Genomic DNA, 20722 nt, shown 5'->3' on the forward strand with positions numbered 1-20722 from the left:
TTAAATAAATAAATCAAAATACATTACTGAAAGAGAATGAAGACAAAAAGGGGACGAGGCATGTATGTTAACGTTGGGGATGAGAATGAATCACCGGCACCTATCCGAAACTAGGAAGTTCAAAGATCTGGTGCTCGATCGATTGGCCACCAATGGACACGGACGGTAGATCAGTAGGAGCCCAGGGGATTAGGACCCGACTGATAATGGATGAACCGGACAGGAAATCAGGAACCAATAATAAAATGAAAATAAAAAATAAAAAAAAAGAAGGAATTACGTACATAATGATCATCAGCCATAACCTGGAAATTATACTAAGAAGAGGTAATCAGAGATAAAAACAGGAATTCATCATGAATTGGGAATCAGAATAAGCATGAGAAATATAAAAACACCAGTGAGAAATCAGGTAATTCAAAGGAAAATGAGAAAATCGGGTATAAACCGACATCTGATCGAAAGCCAAATATAAAAGGGAAATGTTGGAATTAATATTCCATTGCTCTTGCACGGGAGTGCGTTGAAGTTGCTATGAGCAACCCACCATCACTCATAGTGGGTTAATGGGGTTAAAACCAGAAAATCAAGAACAAATTAGAGAGAGAGAGAGAGCAAACGGGAGAGACTCTTACCTTATATGCCGGAATCCTGCGAGAGGGAAGAGGAGCTTTCTTCAGAAACTCAGAGGAGGAACGGATCAGAGGGAGAATGGCGGGGTGAGAGCCGATGTAATGGATGCCCTCCCCTCTTCTCGATGCTTGTTTATATAGGAAGAGAAGAATCATCGAGAAGGGGGAGAGGCCGTTGAGGATCGGTGGCTGAGAACGGCGAGGATGATCGAAGGATTGCCCACCCTTCGATCCCCTTCGGCGGTTTTCGAGAAGAGGTTGTTGGGCATCTTCACCAGGGGTCCTATTTTTTAAAACGTTTTCAAAATGGTGGTCCTTTCCAACAGCTTTTCTCAAAAAAAGGTTTTAGTAGAGAATATTTTCACAAAGGATTTTCTAAACTACTTTCTTTTGGGGGTTTTCTTTTCCATTTTTTTGTTTCTTTTTCTAACGGTTTCTACATTTTTTTGTATTTTTTGAAATAAAATTCTAAACTATGGGAAAAATAAGAGATTTAAAACTATTTTTTTGTATTTTTGAGAAATATTTACAAAAGAGGGGTTTCTAAGAATTCGGATTTTGAAATTTCTTCAGAAAACGGGTTTAAATCCAGATTTTGAGGAAATATTCGAGTTTTGAACCTCGAACCGAAAAATACAAATCATCGAATCCAAATGGACACCGAATCGACGGTCTGAGCCTTTCGAAAATTCTTTTTTTAGTATTTTTACGAATTTAATTTTGAAAATTGGATAACGAGGCTCAGATTTGAAATTTTGGCAGTGGATCCGGATCCAAAATCGAGTCAGATATAGAAAATGGACTTTGATTCCAGTGAACCCAAGGAATAAACCAAAATTTAGATTGAAACTGACTCAATTTACTCAGAAAATGGGAGCCAGTGGCAAAAAAGGAATATTTACTAAATTTTGAAAAATTTGGGGTGTTCACAGCATCCCAGGGGTAGTCTTAGGAGGAAAAAACTCCTAATAGAGCCTCTAGCTCTACGTTCTCTCGAAAAACTCTCTCCTCTTTTTCCTCTCCTCTTCTTTTTGTACTTGCGGTGGCACTACTATTGGCACCAACTACACATTTTTCCTTTATTGTAGACCTTCATACTTTTGATTTTATGCTAGGGTTTGTAGGATTAAAAGTAGGGAGCTCATCTTTGTAACACACATCCTCTCAGGGCTTCGCATACCCCATTTCTGCCTCATCTATCTTTCTTGTCTTTTTTCACTCAAATCATTAAGTAATTGTTGACATTGTCATTTCACGGCATCCGACAATTTCCTTGACGTGCATGCATGCATATTATGATATGTCCCGACTAAATAATGCTTTAACCGAGAGATACCACCCGGGAATTTTAGCAATAGTTGCACTTGATTTTTAATTAGTTTTCACTTATTACTTGGGTGTCTTATTGCCATGTCGGATTTGTTGTAATCTTCCAAAAAAAACTCACTAAGAAGCAAAGAATGAAGACTTTTTATCTTAACCCACTTTCTTAAGTAGAAAAATGGTGAAAATGCACTCTTAGAAAATCGCAAAAGCCCTCTTTCTTGCGCACGAATCGGACCCCAAATCGATCTCACGACTCCTAGGGTATGTGGGTTCCCTTCTAACAACCTCTAGACAAATGGAAAAGTCGACCCTCGAGAGGCCTTTAAAACCCAAAACATAAAAAGTTTCGGGTCTTTTTTAAGTGTGTTACACTAGTAGCGTACGATACACCATGTATCGTATGATACAGCATAATACAGTGGTGTATCGTACGATAAACCAGATACGAGTAAGATACACTGCAACACGAGTGTGTATTGTATCATATTTTCAAAAAGTAACAATATGTATTGTATTGTATTGTATTGTATTGTATTGTATTGTATTGTATTGTATTGTATTGTATTGTATTGTATTGTACGATACGTACAACACTACTTCTAATAACATACAAGTCTACACCCGACGTGAGCAAAGAAATCAACCATGTGCTTATGAAAAATATTCACAACCTATAAAGGAAACAACACTTAGGAGATCTAAGAGAGTTTCCATTCCACTAAATAGGTTTGTGTCATATGATTCTTTTTCACCAAACTATAGACCTTTTTTGTTAACCCTTCATTCCTACCATGAGCTATCACATTATAATGAAACCAAAATTTGTCCCCATTTGATTGAAACCATGAATGTAGAGTTAGAAGCTCTTTGCAAGGCTCACACTTGGGAAATAGTTGATTTACCCTTAGAAAAGAAGCACTTAGGTATTTAAGGTCAAAACTAAATATGATGAAACTCTAGAGAGATACAAAGCTAGGTTAGTTGTCAAAAGGTACTCACAAGAACACGGGATTGATTATGAAGAGACCTTTGCACCCATAGCTAGGATGACAAGTGTGAAAACCTTAATAGTTGTTGCTTCTATCCATAAATGGAATATTTTTCAACTAGATGTCAAAAATGTGCTTCTATATGAAGAACTTAGCAAAGAGATTGACATGGATCCTCCGCTTGGGTTTGATGTCGAAAAGGGTAAAATTCTCAAGCTTAAGAAAGCTTTGTATGGTCATAAACAAGCCCCTAAGGTTTGGTATGATAGATTTAATATTATCATGATTAATTTGGGTTTTCGATTTTGTTATACTGACCACTGCTCTCTTCATTAAGAATAGAGGTACTAACATTGTTATACTTCTATTGTATGTAGATGATATAATCATTACAGGAAATGACAAAGGAGTTAAAGAAATCAAAACTATTTTAAAGAAAAAATTTGATATGTTTGATTTTGGTTTTTTGATATATTTTTTAGAAATGAAGTTGCCTACTCACCGAGAGGATATGTTCTACATCAAATGAAACTTGTTATTGACATCTGTGCTGAGTCAAGAATTTAAGATGACAAGAAGGTGTAGACTCCTGAAATTGTAAATGTCAAGTTAAGGCTTGAAGATTGAACATTACTTGAAGACCCTACAATATATAGAAAACTGATTGGATCCCTCACCTACCTATCTATGTAATACCCGTGAATTTTATCAGATAAATAAACTTGAAATTTATGTCCTTAAGCTAGTATAAGTATAATTCTATCGTTTTAATTTGGATCTCAGATATCTTGTTTGGATCTTCAATGTCAAATCCCTAATATTCTATTCGAATCGTAGATATTGGATCACAAATATATTATGTGGATATCTAACAATAAATTTCAATCTCTTGTTTGGGCCTCTGATTTCGGATCCTTAATATCCGGGTTAGAATTAATATTGGATCCTTGATGAATTGTAGGGATCCGCGAATTTTAAAACGGGTCTTAAAGAAAAACCTTAATTAGACATAATAGTTTATTTTGGAGCCATATTCATCTATTGAAGGTTTTGATCCAAATTACATCATTTGGATCCATAAAATCAATCATGTAATAAAGAGAAAATTTTCAGATCCTTGGATCCAGAGTTGCCGACATGAAGTCATAAACAGATTGGATCGAAGATCCATACCACGTTGGCATCTATAAAAGGAATGATTCAAAACTTTATGGATTCGGATCCTTGGATGGATCGGAATAGCCCAAAACATGGACCCCCTTTATAAATGGGTTGCGGGTCGCGCGGGAGAGTGATCCAAACCCTTAGAGGAAAAACGTTAATGCGGGGATCCATAGTTGGATCCATTTGGATCCAGCCTGTGGATCCACATCGCAGGAGAGACACGGATTCAACATGTGGTTGGATCCCAGGTCTCGGATCCAGACCCAGGTCGTGCCCCTTGTTAAGAGTACGTTAAAAGCAAAAAAAAACACAACAATAAAATTGTGTTGGCCAGATAAAATGGGCGTTAGGGTTCCGAATGAACCCTAACGCATGTCGATGGTGAGAGGGGGAGTGCGCAGCCGCTGGGAAGGAGGGGGTAACTGCCTCCTTCCTTTCCGGGAGATCACCCCCCTACATAACGCCTCTCCCACTCCCCTCTTTCTCCCACACCCCTCTTCCTCTCACGCACTCTCTCTTTCCCTCGTTGTTTCCCCAAATCCCTCTCGTTCCCCTGCTGCCTTTTTCTCTCCCTGTCGCCCGACCTTCTCTCTTTCTCCCTCTCGCTCCCTGCGTTCGACCGTCGCTGCCGTCGCCGAAGAACTTCCAGAGGAGCAGGAGTGGTCGGCTGCACCTCCAACGATGGCGTCTCAGAGAAGCACTGAACAAGTAGGTTTTACTGGGTTTTTTTCTTTAGGGTATTCTGTGGGTCGAGCGTGTGTGTGGGTTGTTGTAAACCCCAACTCCACAGATTTGGGGATTTCGGCTATCGTGAATCTCTATTCTATAATCGAGAAAAAAAAAGGAATTTTAGGGTTGTCGAAACCCCAAATCGAGAGATTTGGGGATTTTAGGCCAGTAACCGAAGGGGGACTTAGCATGACAGTCTCACCATATTTCTGTTCGGGTTTTTCTTATGTTGAACAGACTGTCGGACATTTGGGTGTGAGGTCTGAGGAATTTTGGATAAGAGTATTTAGAATTTCTATAAGATGTTCAAAAAAAACAAATATTTGTGGTATGCATGTATGGCTTTGAAAATATTCAGTATTAGGTTAATGGAGGAAGTTTGATTAGCTGCATGGTTGGCTCATAGATTCAATAACGTGTTTGATTTGGCTATTTTAGGCAGAAATATGTTTTCTATGAAGGAAAAATCAGAGAATCCCTCATCAGATTAGGCATGTGATTGTTGTTAATCACGAAATCGACTAAGATGTTAAAAAAAAATTTATCTTTTGTGTGTGTAATATAATATAGGATATTTAACCAGTGTGTCACAACTATGGAATCTCTATTGTACCATCTAAAATGATTTCAAGCTTGCTTAAAAGGTAATGTTTCTACAGAAGCTATATGTGTGTAACTGTATATTTTTAAGTCATGTTAACCGGAACCTGCACACCCTACTGTAATAGAACTGCGATGAAACTTGATGAACTACTAATCGATCTTTTGGTGTAAATTCAAAGATTGAGATGCATCAAGTAAACTGATCACTCTGAGTGTTTCCCTGAGGAATTGTTTGTACCAGATGTGATTAAAACATGTCAAGTGTTGCAAATCTGCGAACTTGACTGAGACTATATATTGTTGTTTTGTAGTGTTAGTTTATACAGAATTTCATATGGTGTAAATTCATTATTTAATTGGCAATTTTATGTTCTGAATGTATTGGATGAGAATCAATTTTTGGTACATATACTCAGAAATACTGTGATTTTCCTGTTAAGTATATAACTGAAATAAATTTCTGTTTTAAGTTTAATCACAGAAAACTTTAACTTCTGTAGGGAGTCCCTTGAGGAAAAACTAACTTTGCAATAAGGTCAATGACAAAGATAGTTGATTCCATGTTGCTTTTCTTTGAGAGTACTATTGGCTGATAACCATAGACTGCATACATAACCATACACTATACCTATGCCAAAATGTTACTTACAAATATTTAGAATGCAAGGGAATGCCTGTATGTGCCCCACTCATGCATATATATAGTGTAGGGTTCAAGAGTGGGTAATCATAGATACAAGCTTGATGAAAGGAATATCGGTATATAACTTTACACTTACCTTTGGGTGACACCTTGGAATCTAACACATCTACAAGGGTTAATGAATGAACTCATAATCGAGCCTACGGGTCTGTTCAAGGCTGGCATAAGAGTTGCCAAGGTTTATAAAGTAACTACATTGGTAAATTGAAATATAATATTCATGCCTGACTGGTTTAAAGGTACCGGGGCATTCGTGCTTGACGGTTTAAAGGTACTGAAGCACTTTGGGTAGGTTTGCACAAGTAAATCGATAAAGATCTGGTTAACATACCTATTTAAGGTATGAATGGTTGGGGATCTATTGCTACAGCGGTATGATTCAAATTGTGGGGTACTCCAGTTTCTTTTGGTTACTGGGTTCAGAACGGGGAAAACCCTGACAAATCGAGTAATATAAATTAACAAGAAGAGCAACCCACTCAAATTCGGGCTTACCTTGGAGAGGGTAGGTGGTACAAAACTCGGGGGACATGTGTTTCTTGCTTCGAGCGGCAACAGCTTGTTTGGTCCCCAGTTCTCGAAGTTAGGGGACCCGGACTACCCAATTTGTCCTAGGCAGTAGCTCAACGTTCTTCTACAGAAGTTAGGGATACATCCTATTAGTTTTGGGCATTTGAAATGTTCTCTCGGTTACTAACCTCTCCCTTAGGATTACAGTTTCAGTTAAAATGTTCGGGTTAATAAAACATCCATGAATAATAAACCTCTGAATGTTCTCTTCTGTTACGGTTGCTTTGGCCTGCGTGTACCCGCGGGATAACTAAAGAAAAACATTAAATTAGAACATCTTAAGTATCACATTTGAGTAGGTAATAACAGGTTTGCAATTTTACACTTAAACTGTTACTTTTAATATGTACTCATTTACATTATCATGTATGGCTGTGAGATATTGAATTTTGTTATTGATTATACCTGTTAGTTAGCTTTTTATAATTGTTGTCGTAGCGTAGATCTTTACTCTTTTTCTTTATATATGCTGAAAATCTTGCACGGCACCCACATCACATACTTGACACATGATATACCTGCAAGAAAAATCACAATATTTACCTACTTAGATAGTTGTAGTCTAATTCCAATTATCTTATTGTTTTTCAGGTAAAGAATAGGGTACAATGAGCGACTGCGAGATGGGATGTTGATTGAGATATTGATTTATTATGTTTCCGGGATATCTCAGATTAAATTTCAAATTATTAGTATTCATGTTAATTGAAACTCTGATGTCATAAATTTATTTGGAATAAAATGAATGTTGTTGCTTCGATTACTCCTGTAATGTGCCTGAATGCTTAACCCAATGAAATTATTGTTTCCGCTATCATGAAAAAAAATCTTCAAAATTTGGGTTAAAATTTTGGGGCGTTACAATTTGTCTATCACCATACCATATATATCTCATGTAGTTCATGCAGTAAGTCAATTTCAACACGCCCCAAGCCTTTGTGCATATGAGTATTGTCAAATACATTAAAACTTCAATAACTAAAGGGTTTTTTTATAATCATCCTCGTCCTTAGATTTAATTGCTTATATTGATGTTGATTGGGGAGAAAACTCTAATAATAGAATCTCAACAACTGGTTTTTGTATCTTTTTAGGAGATTCTTCAATTTGTTGAAGATGCAATAAACAGCAAAAAGTATCATTGTCTTCTACTGAAGTTGAATATCATGTGAACAAAGCACATTGCTAAATCTTCGAAGATGTGTTGCGATAATAAAAGTGCAATTTACATTGTGAGCAACCACAACTTCCATGAGCGAACAAAGCACATTGAGATGGATTGTTATTATGTACGTTATGAATAACTGAGAGGCACTATCAAGTAGCTCGGAGTACCAACTTGAAGATTTCTTCACTAAAGCTCTTTATGCACCTCGATTTATCTTCCTCCTTAACAAACTTTCGGTAATTACACTGTAAGTTTGAAGGGATGTTAAAATATGTATATATACACATATATTCATGTATATATATATATATATATTGTAATAGGTAATGCCCATTAGAGGCATTTTTGTCTTTTTATGTGTAATTATGTTTGTCCAATAGGAACAGTTTTGTTATCTTTTTACTTTTATATTTTTTTGCCTTTTCATATTTCATAGGGGCTCTATGATCAAATGACCACAGAGTCATTGGGAGCTCCCAATGGCCTTAAGCCTTGTGCTTTTTGTATATAAATAGGGACTACTCGTCTCCATTTAAAGATATACTTTCCGTAAGCATTTGTATTAGCCCATGTTGACTCTTTGTATTGTTCCATAGTGGACTTGTGCTTGTGCATTGTGTTTGTGCTATTGTATGCCCTTAGTGGCTTTTGCTTCACACTTTTGCTCATTTCATTAGTTATTACTTGTAATTGTTTCTCTATAGAAGTTTTCTTTCCTTTATTAATTTTAAATCTTCCCTAGATATGAGGCTTACAGTGAACTTCATTGAGACTCCTTATCTTAAATATTTTCACAACATCAGCATTCTACATTGTGTGTGTCCTGTAAAAAGTGTGTTTTTCTAATTTTTTGCATCCATCTATAAGCAAGTTATTTGTTGCTCCATATCAACAGTTGCATATTTTACCAAACTTGTAAGTAGTAAAATAAAGCCCTGTATCAAGTTAAAACCTTATATTCAATATTAAAATAATAATTAATAATAGAGAGGACTGAGTATCTGGCTAGTCCTCGAGATGAAAATGATATTGTACAATTATGTCTGAATTACTCACCTCAAGTTTCAAGTGGCAACTATCAATAAGAGGAGATAAGTGTTTAGCCAGATCTCGTGGAAGGAAACCAACCATTTGATTTGAGTAAAAAACCTGTTGCAGCCAACAATGACAATCCATACAAGTGTGGATCCATTACAAAGTATAGATGATAAAAACACACAGAATAGAAATCCAAAGAGAGGGTAAAGTCAAGATTGTATGAACCTTGATGGCATATTGATCCTTAATATTTCCAGGGTCTCTTAGAAAAGAAATATTTGCTCCCTGCTTCAAGTCCACTTCATCATAAAATGTGCGACCAACAATATAAGTTTCTAATGTTTCCAAAGGTACATCATCATTTTCACTAACCAGGTTGTGCTTGGAAATATAAGTGTCATGAAAAATCAATGGAGTCACTATGTCCACCTTATTGCAAGTAATGGAACACTTTGTCTCACCATCTTCAGGTGAAGAGGTGTCATAACTGTCAGAACTTTTATACAAGTCATAATCCAAGTTAACTGCAGTTTCAGAATTGTCAATATCTCCAAAGCTTGATGGTGAATATAAAATCGCTGATTTAGTTTCTTCATGTAACTTTTTCAGATTGTTAGCACTTTTTGATTGGTTAGAGTCTCGGCAGCAATCCTTGTTGTCAGATCTGGAATTAAAGCTAAACTGAAACAGGGTACTCTGAGTCAGCTTTCTCGGGGCTCTTCCGCTGAGACAAAAATCTGCAAATCATTCTGAACCATATAAGGATTTATACCATTGCCGTTGGCCGAGAAAAAGAAAGACATCCTGTTAGACATGACACTTCGGGAAAAACAAACAAAGTCAGACAACAGAGTTCATGTTCCTAAGATATATACACAAAAAAAAGGCAAATTATGGAAGTCCAATATATCATATAAATATTGTTTAGAAAGTAATACAAATCATTGATTTTGTTCAAAATAAATCCATCGTCATTGTATTTTTATATATAGTTACGAAAACAAATTGCAAGAGGTATTTAATGGAAGTCATGCTCAGGATTTTGGAGACTTGTCCATTCCTTTTCATGAGATGAATCGTGACTTCATGCGCAAGATTCAAAAGAAAGAAATTGCAGAGGCTTTGAAGAAAATGAAATCAAGAAGGGTAGTTGGCCCAGATGGTATACCTATCAAGGCTTGGAAATGCTTCAGAGAGAAAGGTTTAGAATGGTTGACAAATCTTTTTAACAAGATTTGGCGGACAAATAAGATGCATAATGAGTGGAGGAAGAGTACTTTGGTGCCTCTATATAAGAATAAGGGTGATATACAAGATTGCACAAACTATCGTGGTATAAAACTCATGAGTCATACTATGAAACTTTGGGAGAGGGTGATTGAGTCTAGGTTTGAGGAAGATTGTCATGATATCGGAGAATCAATTTGGTTTTATGCCTTGAAGATCAACTATGAAAGTTATACATCTTCTTAAACAACTTATTGAGAGAAATAGAGAGAGGAACAAAGATTTGCATATGGTTTTTATTGATTTAGAGAAGGCATACGATAGAGTACCTAGGGACGTTCTCTGGTGGACAATGATGAAGAAAGGTGTTTCTCTCAAGTACATTAGTATAATTAAGGATATGTATGAAGGAGTAGTAACCAATGTCCGCACTTGTGGAGGGGTGACAACCAATTTTCCTATAACGGTTGGGTTACATCAAGGATCTGCTTTAAGCCCTTTCTTATTTGCTATAGTGATGGATGAGCTTACGAGATCAATTCAAGAAGATGTGCCTGTTAAAATATTATGTCTCTTTTAACTGTAAACTGAAATACCCATCAGGGGTATTTCAGTCCTTTTACTCAATACGTGTCAGCCACCCTAATGGGCTAACATTTTTACTCTTTCTTTTTTTATTTACTTTGCCTTTTACACCTTTTTCTTTTTACACCTTTTTTCTTTTTTACTGTTGTGAAAGGGACAGCTCCATATAGCTGTTGGAGCTGCCCCAACAGTCACAAATGTGACCGTTGGGTGCAGCTCCAACAGTCATATTGAGTTGCACCCTGTGGCTTCTTTTTGCATTATAAATAGGCCTTAGTAGACCTTGTAAACACATTCTTTTTGGTGAGTGCATATGCAATAACAATGCTTTTGTAAAGCCCCTCTTGAGAATTTATGAATTGAAGTTTATTTTGTTTCATGCTTTTGTGCATGTGTATCCGTGCACTTGTGAGTGTTCTCCTTTGTGCCTTTGTGCACTCTTTGTATTTCTTGTATTGTGGTGTTACACACAATCCCTTTTTATAGAGATTTTCACATGGTATCAGAGCAAGGTTGTTTGGAGAAAAAAATGGTGTGATTCTTCTCAATATCAAGTGCCTCGGAAAACGTGCCTTCAACTTTTTGGTGATTGGAGTGGAGACTCTTCTTCATTCAATATTTTAAAAGATTACTACAACAAGAAAGATTTAAAATCTTATTGTGGTACGTATTTTTTTATTTTTTTCCTCTCTAATGGGTGAGAAAGACTCATTTTTCTTTTGGTTTCAAGCTAAATGACTCAAATTATCACGTGTGGGCCGAAAATATGGAAGCTCACATCAAAGAGAAAGGGCTTTGGGGTTACATTCAAGGCTCGATTCCAGAACCAGAGCCTAAAATTACTTTGGTTAAAGAAGGGAAAATCAAAATCCTTGAGGGAGATGAAAAAACTAATGCTCTTGCGGAATATAGTAGGAAACATGAGCAATGGGAAATGAAGAATTTCAAGATCTTGTCTTAGATTTTCTCTTCCGTTGAGACAAGGATTAATGCCAACATTATAAAGTTTAAAAAGGCTTCTCAAGCGTGGGAGTATCTTGAGAAGATGTATACTTCTAGGGACTTGTCCCATAAGTATTATCTTCAAAAGAGAGCGTTAACTCTTGTTCAAGGTGATATGTCTATAAGAGAGTATTTTGCAGAACTCTCTTCCATTTGGGATGAGTTTGTCATGCTTGAACCCAAGTGGAGTGGAGAAGCCATAGAGCTTCGTCATAAGCAATTAGAAGAAGACCAATTCTTCAATTTTTTGAATGGGCTAAGGCCCGAGTTTGAGCAAATAAGATTTTCTCTCCTATCCTCTTTTACCTCTCCCTCTCTTGAAGATGTCTTAACTAAATTAAGTGGAGAGGAAACTCGTATGGGCATTAGCAAGCAAAATCCTAGTGTGCTTGCAATGTCCACAAATCAAGAAGAATGTGATAGTGTTAATGTCGTTTCTAGACCCGGTAACAATTTAAGAACATATAGACCTCCTCATTTTAAGAATCAAAATCAAGGTAATCAAGGAGGAAGAAGAGATTATAGCAAAATCTCATGTCACTTTTGCAAAGAACCGGGTCATATCAAACCGGTTTGCCCAAAATGGAAGAAACTTCTAGCAATGGCAACTACATCTCAACCATCCAAAGAGGAATCTTCAAAAGAAGCTCTATCTCTCAATCAAATTGTGGAGGCTCTTCAACATCTTCTAAAGGGAGCTATTTCCGGCGCCGCCGTATCCACCTCTTCTCCTCCAGGTAAAACTTCTTGGCTCTTAGATTCGGGTGCATCCTTTCATATGACCCCAAACATTTCATCTCTTTCCGAGTATTCTAAAAATGTGTCACCTTCTTTTGTTTCGACCGCGGATGGTACTTCTCTCGAAATTAAAGGAATTGGAAATTTTAAAACCCAAAACTTCTTTATTCCAAAAATTAGACTTATACCAAAATTAAATTTAAACTTGATTTTCGTTTCTCAACTCACGGACCTTGGGTGTAACATTCAATTTTCATCTAATAAATGTTTAATACAGGATCACCGATCCGAGAGATTGATTGGTGAAGGCTCTAGGAAATGAGACTTGTACTATGTGGATTTTCTTCAAATTCCTAAAAACACCTTTTGTAATGTGGCCCAACATAAAGACATAAATGTTTGGCACAAGAGACTTGGTCATCCCAACATTGCCAAGTTATCCTATCTACATTTTGTTAAAGATCTTTGTAAAAATACTTTCTCTTGTAATGATTGTATTCTTGGAAAAATGAAAAGTATACCTTTTGAACCAAGAACTATGTTTAGCACGAAAACTTTTGAAATTATTCACTCGGATGTTTGGGGACCGGCACCTGTCATATCCAAAGGTGGTTTTGCTTACTATGTGATTTTGTGGATGATTTCTCACGATATTGTTGGATATATTTTCTCAAACATAAGCACGAAGTTTTTTGATGTTTTAAAACATATCATATGATGATCAAAAATCAATTCAATAGTAATTTAAAGATATTTATGACTGATTCCAGGGGTGAATATCTCTCTAATGAGTTTAAGAAATATCTTGAGGATTGTGGCATTGTCCATCAAAGATCGTGTCCTAAGACCCCACAACAAAATGGTTTGGCCGAAAGAAAGCATAGGCATATCATTGAAACCACTAGAACCCTTCTCATTTCCCAAAATATTCCTAACAAATTTTGGGCCGAAGCGGCTCTTGCTTCCGTCTATCTTATCAACCGACTTCCATCCAAAAATTTAGATAAAATTTCTCTCTTTGAGATTTTATATGAAAAAGAACCCGATTATAATAGGTGGAGAGTTTTTGGTTGTAAGTGTTTTGTTCTTACCGATAAAAATGATAAACTTTCACCAAAAGTCATTCCTTGTGCTTTCCTTGGCTAATCGAAAACTCAAAAAGGATTTCGATGTTATGACTCTAAGAATGATAAATTATATGTTTCAAGGAATGTAACTTTTTTGGAAAATGATAGTGGTTTTGAAAAAAATGAATCTCATTTAGAAAATGTCGATTACTCCTTTCTTTTTTACCTTTTATCTAAGGATGATAAAAGGTAAAAAAAGAATCAACATATAATAGTGAAAATGAAATGGTTGTGATCAACAATAACTCTAACCCTTCTACCCCTCAAGAAGAAAATGTATCTAGAGAACCCATCACTTATTCTCATAGAGATAGAAGCACCTTTAGGAGTGCTATTGAACTGAAAGAACTAGAAGGACTCCCTCTAGATTTGTATCATTTGATTCTTTCTCTCCTAAATATCGAGCTTGTTTGAGTGTCATTCACTCTTATTTTGAACCAAAAAAATTTGGAGAAGCCAAACATTGTACTGAATGGAGAGAAGCCATGGAGAGTGAAGTCAAAGCTCTTAAGAAAGCTAACACTTGGGAATTTCAATCTCTTCCCAATGGCAAGAAAACTATAGGATGTCGATGGGTGTTCAAGGTCAAGACTAAGAGTGATGGTTCTCTTGAAAGGTATAAGGCTCGTCTTGTAGCTAAAGGGTATAGTCAAGAATATGGGATTGACTATGAAGAGACATTTGCTCCAGTAGCTCGCATGGTTACTGTCAGATGTCTTATCATCATTGCTTCAATTCAAAAATGGAATATTTACTAAATGGATGTCAAAAATGTCTTTTTAAATGGAGATCTTAATGAATAAGTTTACATGGATGCTCCACCTGGTATGGAAATCTCTAAAAATAAAGTTTTTCGTCTTCGTAAAGCTCTTTATGGACTAAAACAAGCACAAGGCTTGGCACGATAGGTTTAACAATGTAATGACTAAAAATGGTTTCACTTCATGCTATACTGACATTGCATTGTTTGTTAAGAAATCTGATGCAGGGATCGTTATATTATTGTTATATGATGATGATATGTTAATAACAGGTGATGATATCAAAGGAATCAAGAGCATTAAATCTATTTTGACTTCAAGATTTGAAATGTCGAACTTAGAATTTTTGACATATTTTTTGGGAATTGAGGTTGACTATTCTCAGAGAGGCTATTTTCTGTCTCAAACTAAACTTGTTTGTAAGATTCTTGATAGATCAGGAATCACAGATGACAAGGTCTGCGAAACTGCTGAAATAGTAGGCTCAAAGATGAAGATTGATGATGGGATTCTCCTAAAAAATCTCACACCTTACCGGCAACTGGTTGGATCCCTAACGTATCTCAGCATTACCAGGCCTGATATTTCTCATGCAGTACATATTGTTAGTCAATTTCAACATGCACCTACTACAGTCCAAATGAGCGTCATCTTTCGCATCATCAGATACATAAAGGGTACAGTAAACAAGAGAGTATTTCTATCTTCTACGTCTGAATTAAGTTTAATTGCTTATACTGACTCTGATTGGGGAGGTGACACAAATAACCGTCACTCCACCACTGGTTTCTGTATTTTTTTAGGTGAATCATTAATCTCTTGGAGATACAAGAAGTAGCAAAAAGTATCGCTTTAATCCACCAAAGCTGAGTATAGAGTCATGGCATCTACTACCATGGAGATTGTTTAGATTCGCAACTTGTTGGAAGATATGAATATTCAAGTTCAAGGGCCTACAAAATTATGTTGTGATAATAAAAGTGCAATTTATATTGCCAAAAATCACACATTTCATGAGCGCACGAAGCATATCGAGATGGACTGCCACTATGTTCGTGAAGAATATTTAAGAAAAACCATTGACTTTCCTTATGTTACATCAGAATATCAACTGGCAGACTTCTTCACCAAGGCGCTGTCTTCTCCAAGATTTAACTTCCTTCTTGGCAAACTTTCGGTTGTGACACCCTAAGTTTGAGAGGGAGTGTTAAAATATTATGTCTCTTTTAATTGTAAACTGAAATACCCATCAAGGGTATTTCAGTCCTTTTACTCAATAGGTATCAGCCACCCTAATGGGCTAACATTTTTACTCTTTCTTTTTTTATTTACTTTTGCCTTTTACACCTTTTTCTTTTTACACCTTTTTCTTTTTACACCTTTTTCTTTTTGACTGTTGTGAAAGGGACAGCTCCATATAGTTGTTGGAGCTGCCCCAACAGTCACAAATGTGACCATTGGGTGCATCTCCAACAATCATATTGAGCTGCACCCTATGGCTTCTTTTTGCATTATAAATAGGCCTTAGTGGCCCTTGTAAACACATTCTTTTTGGTGAGTGCATATACAATAACAATGCTTTTGTAAAGCCCCTCTTGGGAACTTATGAATTGAAGTTCATTTTATTTCATGCTTTTGTGCATGTGTATATGTGCCTTCGTGCACTTGTGAGTGTTCTCCTTTGTGCCTTTGTGCACTCTTTGTATTTCTTGTATTATGGTGTCACACACAATCTCTTTTTATAGAGATTTTCACAGTGTCGTGGTGTATGTTGTTTGCAGATGATATTGTTTTGATTGATGAGTCTAGAGTTGGGGTTAATGCTAAGTTAGAATTATGAAGACAGACATTGGAAGCAAGAGGTTTTAAGTTGAGTAAGAGTAAGACAGAATATATGGAATGTCGGTTTAGTAAGCAACGAAGTAGTGATGGGAGTGTAGTGAAGCTTGGTGAGCAAGAAACACTGGTGGATGATTGTTTCAAATATTTGGGATCTATCATTCAAAAGTATAGAGAAATTGATGGAGATGTAAATCATAGGATAAAGGTTGGGTGGATGAAATAGAAAAGTGCAACTGGAGTGTTGTGTGACTATAGAATGCCATTGCGGTTGAAGAAAAAGTTTTATAGGACGACTATTAGGCCCGCTTTACTATATGGTACGGAATGTTGGGTTGCCAAGAGACATCATATAAAACAGAATTTTCATATTACAAGTAGCCAGTATCTTCTATGTAAATTCAAAAGAAAAGAAAAAAAAAGAAAAAAAAAACATATCACTCACCGGAAGGTTCACATAACACGTTGTTTTAATGGGTTTCGGTGTGATAATCTAATGGCTAAAATCAGTGAATTGTATATCCTCCGAAAACATGATTTGTGAACTTTTTTGAACCTGATCTTTCATAACAGAGGGCCAATTAGTGTGTTTAGTCATTTCACATTCTATGTTGGTCCTATACTAAATGGAAATAGATGTGCAATCCTGTGATAAGATGAAATTTATCTTTTCTTTCATTCCAAATTTTTTCTTTGTTTGACTTAGATTCAAAACTCTGAATTTATGCTTAGAGGTTCTGACCCTATGTAGGTTTTTGAGATTTACCTGCGGTTGTTCTTTTTTTTCACAGTTGATGAGTATTAGGTTTTGTTTGAGTTAAGTCACAACTATTAGTACATTGAGGATACCTATGCATACTGCATAATAAGCATGGAGGATTCATGATAGACTGCGTCTGAACTATATACTGCCACATAAACTGTTGCATAAAAATATATTCCTGTATCGGTTTATTATTGCATTCATTAAACTCATATGTTGATTTTTATGAGATGCTATATCTTTAAAGTTGTAGGATGTTTATCAATATTATGTAAATTGCTGAATTCCTAGTCCTGAAAAGTGGGAATACCCAACAGAAACTAGAGCTATGAGTATGGATTTCTTACAGATTTTCTTTTGCATAATACATGCTTTTATATTGTACCAAAAGCATGTTGTAACAAATGGTACTTATACATGCATGAAAATGTTTCTAGTTACAAGTTACATTATGTACTGCATATACAGGGGTTCTGATTATGCCGTAGTCCATGCTCATTATGTTTAACCTTGATTAGTGATCAACATGTAAATAAATATCTCTGAATATATTTCCGTTTCAGGGTTGGTATAAGTATATGTCTTGAGTTGTTTGGGAAACCCTGCCTAATGGGCAATATGGGTTGAATACCAGATACGAGTATTTGGGCTATTAGCCTGTGTGTTATGGCAAGAAAAAATGATGAAAACTTAATCATAAGGGTTGTGCGACCGACTGGTTTAAAGGTACCGGGGTCTTGGTACTTTACAGTTTAAAGGTACCAAAGCATTTAGAATAATGATCATACTGATAAGAAACTTAAATTTAATTGTTTGGGGAAACCTTGCCCAAGGGGCGATACGGGTTAAGCACCTAATGTAGGTACGTGGTCTGGTTCAAGTATATTGATAAGGAAATTAAATAATGAATTTTGGTGCTTGACTGGTTTAAAGGCACCAGAGCACTTTGGGTGGGTTATGAAATTAATATGACCAAGGATTGGGACTGTTCTATGCACCTTGGTAAAATGACTAAGGTTGAGAATTCTACTACTATGATAGTAAAAAGAAGTTGGGGAAATGCCCCACACTTCGGAAAAATAATTAAATGAATAGATTAACCCACTCAGATTCGGGCTTACCTTGGAGAGGGTAGGTGGTACAAAACTCTGGGGACATGTGTCTAGTTTCGAGCGTAAAGCGACTCGTTGGTCCCAGTCCTCAGAGTTGGGGGACCCGGACTACCAAATGTGTCCTAGGTGGTAGCTCCATGTTCTTCTGCAGAAGTTAGGGATGCATCCCGTTTTGGTTTTGGCCTTTGGGAGTTTCTCTCGGTCACTGGCCGCTCCCTTGGGATTTCAGTAACAGTTAGAATGTTCGGGTTAATAAAACAACTTTGAATAATATACCCCCGAACGTTCTCTTCTGTGATGGTTGCCTCGGCCCGTGTGTACCCGCGGGATAAGAAAAGATAAACATCAATTAGAATATTCTAGGTATCACAGTGAGTGGAGTTCTAGGGAGACATGTTTATATTCTTCCAGCATGTTCTGATCTTGTGATGAAATGAAATAATGAAAAGTGTAGATATGATATAATTGAATTCATATTGTGGTTGTTACATGACTGTTATGCATGTTGCTGTTGTTGCATAATCCGCTTTACTTGCTTATGTATGTGTCTGTCATAGTTGTTGCATAGTCTGTTTCGCTCACTTTTAAGCATTCAATGGAATCGGTGGCCATGATATATTTAAATGCTGCAAATGATATTACCTTATCATGAGATGAATTTTGTACTCCTGCAATGGTTGATTTGGTCTTGGTAGTGTTCATATATTCTAGCTAGAAACTTAAATTAACAATGTGCAGTAGTTTAGTAATGTTTATATTCTCATGCTATGTTTTATTGTCCATAATTAAACAAATCCCTTGCATACTTGTTACTTAGTATATTTGTCAAATTTACAGTAATTCTTACTTAGACGTGGTAGTCTAATTCCAATCAATCTACTATTTTTCAGGCAAAGAATAGGGTTTATGAGCGGCTGCGGGATGAGGCATCGGATCGAGATTTTTGGATTTATTGTTCCAGGGATCGCTTGAGTTTATTGTAAATTTTAACTGTTCATATCATTTAAAACTCTGATGATTTTCATTAATACTGAAATGAAATAAATGTCTTGGGTTTCTCTTCACCGTAATGTCTCAAAATGTTTAACCTTATTTTTATTTCTTGTTTCCGCTGTTATAAAAAAAAAAATCCTCTAAAATTTGGGTTAAAATTTCGGGGCGTTACAAATGGTATCAGAGCTTGGGAACAATAAATCAAAGATCACGGTCGTGCCACACCCTACAAGCGCTCTGTGAGTATGAGTTATTTTGTTTTGTTATTTATCATAATACTTGTTCTTTTATTTGTGATTCTCATATGAGCATATAGGTGAACTCACCCCTACAATTGATTAATTTTCACTTATTAGGGAATGATACATAACGCCTACAAATGATTAGCTTTTAGGTTGTTGACTTATCACGCCAACAATTCATTAGTGTCAACCTACTAGGTGGATGTACCACGCCTATATAGTTTCATTGTAGATGACCGAATTATGAGTGTCTGAATGGATCTATCATACTTATATAACATGATTGATGTGGGTATTATGGATATTTGACTAAATTTCTTAGTAGATATGTGCGTGTTTCATGTCGAAATAATTGAATATGATATAATGTAAGAATTATCAATGCACATAAAATGAGGAAATGATCTGAATGTCTCATATACATATATGATTGCAAACTTATCTGCATAACTCGAACTACGTAGAAGTTACGTGTCTTGAGGTTTAGTTGGTTCTTGATATATACATGATCTCATTGTATAGAACCCATGCTTTGGGTACGCATGCTTCGAGGTTAGATTTAAAAAATGCAATGTTCCTGGTGGCAATGATATGATACATAGGATAATAGGCTTTTGCATGATATGATTGAAATGCCACAGCATGCAATATATGATTAAGTTCAATAGTGAACTATGATTCATGGAACCATAATGGTGAAAGGTGTAATTTTATGATTTATGTGCCAAATGAAGTAATGATGCATATTGATGATATATATGTTTGTGCCCATATTGGTGATTACCGACTTTGAGAGCGGTAATTTGTAGTATCACTATTTTGGCACCTATTGAGGACCTTTTCCATAAAAGATTATCTGTGAGGGTGTGTATGACCAAGATCAGGTAATCCAGCTAGAGCGGTAGATCTCCGTAAGGTAATACATTGTCCAAGAACGGGTAGCCGCAAAGAAGGTAAATTCCTGTGAGGAAGTGTATTGTCTAAGACCGGGTATACCATCTAGGGCGGTAATTTCGTGTGAGGTTGTGCATTTTCTAGACCAAGTGATTCGACATGGATCTTATTAATCTTTAAATAATAAAGAGTTACGGTAAATTGGGAGAAATTGCTGAGATTGATTGATACTGCCAGTTAGAGATCAATAGATTTGGTTTTAGTTAGAGGAAAAAATTAAATCATTATTAATTTTAGATCTCGATATAATGACATGTTTGTGCCTTTTGTGGATAGATGGGTCACTCTGTGAGAGATTCTATACCTTGATTTGAGGATAAGTTTGGGTCTTATATGAAAAGATAAGGCCATTTTGAGAATAACATCTTGAGCGAGTGCAAAATTTTGAGAAATAAGAATAAGTGAAGGTTATTCAGGACAAAGAGTTTGTTAGAAATTTCGAGGACGAAATTCTTTT

The 20722-nt window shown here is 36.1% G+C and overlaps 1 protein-coding gene across 1 annotated transcript in view; it reads right to left on the reverse strand.

The window, feature by feature from the left end:
• The window catches only part of LOC149833149 (zinc ion binding/nucleic acid binding/hydrolase), a 149652-nt gene that overhangs the window by 92519 nt on the left and 36411 nt on the right, over window positions 1-20722 (reverse strand). Inside the window, exons 3-4 of the mRNA XM_090014940.1 lie at window positions 9148-9659; window positions 8941-9033 (exon numbers count right to left, since the gene is read on the reverse strand). Of these exons, the coding sequence (XP_089871066.1) occupies window positions 8941-9033; window positions 9148-9659 (605 nt within the window). The remainder of the gene's footprint in view (window positions 1-8940; window positions 9034-9147; window positions 9660-20722) is intronic.

Source organism: Nuphar pumila, chromosome 7, assembly GCF_984573655.1.
Source record: "Nuphar pumila chromosome 7, dmNupPumi1.hap1.1, whole genome shotgun sequence".
Lineage (NCBI taxonomy): Eukaryota > Viridiplantae > Streptophyta > Magnoliopsida > Nymphaeales > Nymphaeaceae > Nuphar > Nuphar pumila.